General features: G+C 33.9%; 1 protein-coding gene across 1 annotated transcript; it reads right to left on the bottom strand.

Annotated features, from left to right (window-relative positions):
* On the bottom strand, positions 217–6,148 carry LOC109325817 (calcium-dependent protein kinase 1-like). Its single transcript, XM_019558392.1, has 8 exons — positions 6,061–6,148; positions 4,685–5,679; positions 3,949–4,092; positions 3,693–3,845; positions 2,767–2,882; positions 2,296–2,463; positions 1,426–1,650; positions 217–410 (listed from the first exon to the last, which is right to left on the bottom strand). Exons 2-8 carry the CDS (start codon positions 5,541–5,543, stop codon positions 288–290), a joined length of 1,788 nt encoding a protein of 595 aa, XP_019413937.1. The 5' UTR covers positions 5,544–5,679; positions 6,061–6,148; the 3' UTR covers positions 217–287.

Here is a 7,281-nt window from a genome sequence, read left to right as displayed (position 1 = left end):
GTGGCTCTCACATGCAATCATGTCAACCCTTCCATAAAATTTTGAACCTTGAAAGAAAAGACCAAGATATCTTATCCTGAACTATGTCTCAAGTTCTATCCGACCCCAATAAAAATATAGCATGTTAATTAAAATATAAAATATTTATTATTTTTTCTATTTTTGATTTAATATTATTGGTATTGGATATGATTTGAGCAACAAATCCTTGTTCGATCGAAAAAAAGGTTAAGGGGTAAATGTGGAAAGAAGGAAAAATTAAAGAATCTCAATGCTGACTAAGAATACTAGTGTTTGAATGCCCCCTTGAAACCAATGCTGAAGCTATGTTCTAAGCCTTTCCTACCAATCATAGGAACATTTCCTTTCTGCATCATGGCCACAAATTCATTATAATCTATTCTTCCATCCTGCATTATGATAAAAACAGGAGTTTATATTAATCGCGAATGCATATGCATCATGAGAAGCTTCATAAATGGTGATCAAATTCTAAGCAAAACTTGATTATAGCTATGAATGATGGTTAGTCAAAAAGTACATTTTTTATCCAGATGTGAGATGGGTTTCAAGTAAATATACAAACATAAGAAACATCTATATCAAGATGTCACCCTTAATGGTGGCCAAAATAAGTAGCTATAATGATAATGACAAATTGGTGACTACCTTCATTTTTTATACCTATAAGCCTATTTCTTTTCCAAGCAAATAAGAATGACATCATGTGGGGTCTTGGGATGGTAAGATACAGATTGGACCGCATCACATGATGGGCTGCAATATTGCCGTGACCGCCATAACCACATGACACCGAAATTACAGTGTGACATCGAATGACAATGATACGGCTATATCGGATCACTACGCAACCACATTAGATTGCATTTGTATTTTTTTAATTACAAACGAAAAAATCACACCACAATGATCACAGTTATGGTAGCCACAACCGTCACTTGCAATTGCGACCACAACAGTAATTTAAAATGCTGGAAAGAAGATACAACTTTAATCCCATGACAGAGCTGTTTCTGTTAGAATTGTGTTTGGACTTCTGCTGATGCATTTAAGGTACATTTGGGTAAATAGCTTAATTAAGCGCTTATCCAATGGCCATTTTTAAATAAGCTAAAACGAACTTATTTTCATAAGCTTTCTAATAATTTGATAGGAATAATCTAAAAATACTTCAGAGGAAGATCATTAGCTGTTCTTATAACCTATTCATAAACATATTTTCAAAAGTTGTTCTTACAACTTACAAGCCAAAATAAGCTCTCCCCTACACCTTGTTTATATTTTATGTATCAAATTCCTGTGTATACTTTGATAATTATATTTTTTAGAGGATTAGATAGAAAAATCATTCTTCCTAGAGGTCTATAAGAGGATCTGTAATGAATAGAATTGGAAACTACTTACATTGTCTTCATCGATTTCTCCGATCATCTCCTCCAACCGGACATCACCTATGCCAAACTCATCACAAGCCTGTTGAAGTTCATCTGGAGTAATATAGCCACTTCCGTCTTTATCGAAGTACGAAAAGGCTGCAAACAGATGATCTTCTCTTTCAATCTTGTTTAGATGCAATGTTGCAGCAATGAACTCGCCATAATCAATTGTTCCACTGTTATCTACATCAGCCTACAATAGCTACTTGTTAGAAATTTAAGTTAACCTATGAATAAAATAATTAATTTATTACCATGAATCTATGATAAAATAAAAGATCTAAGAGTAAGACACATCATAACACTTCTTCATCCCACCCTGTATATGTGACTAAACAAGGTAAAATTCTTACTTGTAAGATATAATTTTAATAATATATATCAATAAAAATGATAAATTAGTTTTCAAGTGAGATGAGAAAGTGCATTTGTGTTAAAAATGAAAGGAAATGAGTATAGTAATATAAATAGAGGGGAAAGAATTATTTCAATATATGGATATAAGCATATGAAGCAGTGACCTTCTAAACAACAAGCTGTTTCCATGTCCAACATATGTTTGAACCAAAACTCAGTCTGAATTTCTACACCTTTAAATAGTGTTTTTCTACATTATTAAAAGGACGATATAGTGCACAAGGCTCTCCCTTGGTAGCGTTTACTGTAATTTCTAAGCATATGCAAACAAATACTACTAGTAGTGGATATAATTTATTAGCGAAGTCTTAACTAATGCAAAATCTTCATTTTTCATTAATCTTGTGTACTTTTATCTAACTATTGCCACATTTTCTTCCTATTTTGTAAAACATGATTAAAAAGAATAAAAGATACTCACTGCTTGCATTAAATCATAAATTTCAGACTCCTTAAGATTAGCACCAACTCTTTTCAAACCAGCTTTAAGTTCTTCAAAAGTGATTTGACCACTATTGTCTGTATCTATCATCTTGAACATTTCTTTCAAGCCAGCTATTTCTTCTACAGATAAGCTCTCTGCAATAACCTGAAGAATACAAAGAATGATAAGTGATAACATGAAGAGTTGAAGATTATAACATGAAGATGGGAAACCTTGCTGCTAGAAATCTAAACTGAAAGATTCCCAATCTTAACACATCCTGTCTAAGTATCTATAAAAGGACGGTTCAGTGCACAAGGATCCCACTTAATAGGGTCTGTGGAGGGTATATGTATGCGGCCTTACCCCTCAAGCGGATAGACTGTCTAAGTATCTGCACACTCAATTTTAAGCATCAATATCATGTCCCAATCAAATGACTTAAAGATTTCACATCCAAATACTTACTATAAGAGCCATTTTCTTGAGCTTGTTCATCGCAGAAAATTGCTTCAAGCGACTTAATACAGCGGAATCAAGTGGCTTGTCAGGAGCCACACCATCAACTTGAATCCATGGATGACCTGATTGAAAAATTACAGAAAGAATGAAAGTATATCAATATGAGAAAATTTAATCATATTATTTAAATCAAGTGTGTTATACTTCCTTTCTGAATACCAACAGCTATAAAAAATTACAACGTATTTCAAATCCTATAAAATGTAGACTTAATTGTTACTTCAAACTTTCAATGAATGATCAAAACATGTTTAACCAATTAAAGATTCAGTTGCAAAATATGTTCTGATATGATTTCGGACACATGTCTAGAACATGGCTTAGGAAGTTAGTCTAAGGCTCAATATGCAAATAAATATTTTACCGAAAATCTTTCTAGGTTACTAAGGTCTTTCAATATCAAAGCATAAGAGACTTATATGTTAAGAGTCATACAAGGTGAATGCTTTTCAACATGTTCATTTTTATGAGACACAAGCCTAGTAGCTATATTAAATAGCTACATATTTGTTGGAATTATACGGCTTAGGTAGGTAACAATGACAATAATAATGTATGCATGATAAATTACCTAACCTGAATCTTTGCTTATACTAATAACTAGGTAAAGTACTGGTTCAAGGTCACTAACAATAAGATAATAACCCTAATATATTTGAACAATAATGATGAATTCTGCTTTAACAAAGTGAGAGTCAAGCAAGGAATAGAATAATTTTTTCCATCAGTGTCTAACACTAACTGTTCACAAGAAGTTTGTGGCAAACCACAAAATTCAGCACCAGCATTGTTCAACTATTTTATATATCTTGCAAAGATCAAAATAATGGCAAGATTATAACTTGATAATCAATTAGTAGAACCATATTTACATAATACTTGATGCGCGGTCATCCTCCATCTAGGGTCACGAACGAGCATTTTCCTTACTAAATCTTTTGCACTTTCAGAAATTTGAGGCCAGGGATCTGAATCGAAGTCAAGATCACCACGCAGAATCTGCTCAAATATTCCTTGTTCACTTTCTGCACAACAATTATGAGCACACAGAAGACAGAGGGAAAATTAATAATCAGAGAAAAACAGATATATATATTCATAGGACCAGACGAATTCAAAAGATCTCACCAGACCAAAATGGAGGTACTCCACTCAAAAGAATGTAAAGGATAACCCCAGCACTCCAAACATCCGCTTCAGGACCGTAACGCTTTCGCAAAACCTCTGGAGCAACGTAATATGGACTGCCAACTACATCCACAAATACTTCACCTGGAAGAAAAAGAGCATAAGTTTTTCTCCATACAACCAATGTATTAGTTTCAGTCGTACGAAACTTCAGTTTAAACTGCATAGGTTAAATCATTTCTACGAAGAATGTATCCTATAAAAGATGCTTGACGCCAGCAGAAAAACTTCAACTGTTGATGATATCTCCATCCCAAAACCTGTACCCAGACCCTTCGTGTGTAATGTGTATTGTGTGTTTCTGTGAAAATAAAATCTATGGAAAGGTACCATTTTGGTCTTTGAAAACTACATTCTTTTTCTTCTCATTTTGACTCTTCACCATTACAAATTTATCAATCAAGTCTTTATAAATAATCCAAGTCATCTCAACTAGGCTGTGCCATTTGAGACTTAAGTGTTTCAATTCATCAAACTCGGCGGTGCTGAACACAATTTGTGCGCATTTTGTAGTTCTTGCACAGGTTTATACTAAGATCAAATTGAGATGAACTAAGACTTTTATGGACTCAAACAGATAGAGTTATGTTGAGAGGGAAAATTTTCAAGGAGAAAAACGGTAGCTTTCTCTGAAAATATTTAATCACAACAGTACTATATGCCTGCAAAAACCTACCTGGCTTAAAGAACATGGATAATCCGAAGTCAATGGTTTTGAGAGGTGAATCCTCCTGTTTATTGACGAAGAGAAAATTCTCAGGTTTAAGGTCTCTGTGCATCACACCTAGAGAGTGACAAGCTTCCACGACACCAACTATAGTCCTAATGAGGTCAGCTGCCTGTCTTTCAGTATAATGTCCATGTTGAATAATTCTATCGAAAAGCTCACCACCGGCACATAACTCCATCACAACATGAACTGCCACTGCATCCTCATAAGCACCTTTGATGGATATAACATTAGGATGCCCAGCCAAGTGGTGCATAATTTGAATTTCTCTTCTCACATCCTCAACATCCTCATCAGTTACCAGCTTCCTCTTCGCAATAGATTTACAGGCATATTCGTGTCCTGTCGCCTTCTCGATACACAAGAATGTTATCCCAAACTGACCCTGTCCGAGTTTCCTCCCCAGACTGAAGAATTCCTTGAAATTACCAGTTTCTGTTTGTAACACAGAATCAACTTGAAGTCCTGCATTTGAAACTCTCTTCACAGGATCAGGCTTCTTGGTTTTCTTCTTCTCCTTTTCCTGTTCCGGTTCCGGTTCGGGTTCAGGTTCAGGTTCAGGTTCGGGTTCTACTTCTGATTCTGTTTCTTGTTTTGGTTCTGGTTTCGGCATAGTTATCTGCTCAGGGGGTTTGCTTTGGACAGGCAAGGGTGATTCAGGCTCTTTAGTTGTTTCCTCATTTGCAGTTTCTCTATTAGACTTCGATACCGATCCTTCCGATGATTGCGACCACCGCATTGCTGCAGAAACTGAATGAAGAAAACCATTTTTCGGAATGCTTGGGCCAACACAAGTATTGCCCATATTGCTTCACATGAAATGAATTAATTTCTATGCTAACAATACCCCAACTTCATCACTCGGATCTATGAGTCCACATCATCTGTTAACACAAGAGATAAGATCTGAATATGATCTTCAAATCCATAATAGTCTACATCTAAGTCAAACCCCATATATTACAACAAAAAATTTGGCATTAGCAAATCCAAAGATAACAAACAAACAAGACAAAAAAATGAGTAAACTAATGATTGATAACAGCAAAATATTACTGATTAGAAAAGCAGAGAGTGCAAAAAAAAATGTTGCTAAAGTTAGCACACAGAAGAAAAATAACAATGAACTGCCTTGCTAGTACAATGAAGAAAGAATCAAACTTTACATAATTTAAAAGCACCCCATTAAATGAAATGAATCAAAAGAGCATCAATCATAATAAACACCATAAATGAACTAATAAAACTGCGAAATTCAAACACATAAAATGAAGGGTACCCACTATCAAGTTAAAAAATGAAGTATAGAACCTTGAGGTTACCAAGTCAATTGAGGTTGCTGCATTGTATTGATTGGATGGTTTCGGATTTGGTATGGTAGTTGTGTTGTATATAATTTGGACTATGTTATGTTATGTTTTATATAGTTTGGACTATGTTATGTTATGTTGAGTTCAGCACTTCTTTGTTTATATCTATGTTTGTTGGTTACATTAATGTTTTTGTTTTGATGTTCATTTTTATATTAAAATTTGAAGACATGGTTTGTTTGTGTTGTTGCAAGCTGAGTTGGAGAGAAAGGTAAACGCGTTTGTCAGGATGGATTCCCGGCCTTTCCGCTAAGACTGTGCAAGTCTTTTTATTTATAAAAACATAAATGTGTGTTAATGCTAGGGAAATGTTATATTAGAACGTCAGTTAAATTTGTTGATTCTCTCCTATGGATCAAATATGTGATAATATTAATGTTAGATTGTTGTCCAAATATTTTGTAATGCCTGAGTATAATATCGATTGAGTAAGGGTCGTCATAACACCACATGAATGTAGTGAAAAATAAGTAAGAGTTCTATATTTGTGTGAACGACCGTGGCTAAAAGACTATTTCACTAATTTAGCTTATGAATTAGAACATGAAATATATGCATTCTTACATGTAAATCAATAGAAATAGTAAATACAATGATTAGTAAGAAATTAAATTTTTTGTGCCTACAAGAAACTAAATGGATTGATGAGAAGGCAATAATCTAAGTGGATTGCTCACATGACACGTTAACTGCTCACACGATCTCGGATGGAAAGTCCTACGTGGATTGTTTGTCATGTCACCAAACATTGTCGTTTTGTAATTTTTGTAAATTAAAAAAAAATGATGTCGTTTTGAATAGTTTTTTTTAAAAAAAATAAAATAAAAATATATACAAAACGATGTCATTTTGTTTAATTTTAAAAAATTATTTAGAACGACGTCGTTGTGCATAACTTTTTTTTAGTAAAACATCATTTTACAAAAAAAAAAAAAACGACATCATTTGGCTCGTCATCTTCTACCTTACACATTGTGGGGAAACATTCTATTTTCATCCATCACAATTGACTCTTATCTCTATCTCTAATACATCTTCCACGATTTTCACATCGTTTGGAGGTTTTTGTAGCCAACATTTATCTTTTTCTTTGCTTTGTGACCAATATTATGATTTCTTATGTATTTTGAGGTATGTGGTCCCTTCTGTTTTTTATTTTCATGCATGTGGTCC

The sequence above is a fragment of the Lupinus angustifolius genome, chromosome LG13, assembly GCF_001865875.1.
Source record: "Lupinus angustifolius cultivar Tanjil chromosome LG13, LupAngTanjil_v1.0, whole genome shotgun sequence".
Classification (NCBI taxonomy): domain Eukaryota; kingdom Viridiplantae; phylum Streptophyta; class Magnoliopsida; order Fabales; family Fabaceae; genus Lupinus; species Lupinus angustifolius.
The sequence above is the reverse complement of the archived record's forward strand: the minus strand, read 5'-3'. Positions and strand labels throughout refer to the sequence as shown.

Coding starts and splice junctions, on each gene's coding strand:
- LOC109325817 (XM_019558392.1), bottom strand. CDS start 5,543: ATGGGCAATACTTGTGTTGGCCCAAGCATTCCGAAAAATGGTTTTCTT. Junction 4,093..4,684: donor ATCCATGTTCTTTAAGCCAG/GTAGGTTTTTGC, acceptor TTTTTCTTCCAG/GTGAAGTATTTGTGGATGTA. Junction 411..1,425: donor GAGAAATCGATGAAGACAAT/GTAAGTAGTTTC, acceptor ATCATAATGCAG/GATGGAAGAATAGATTATAA.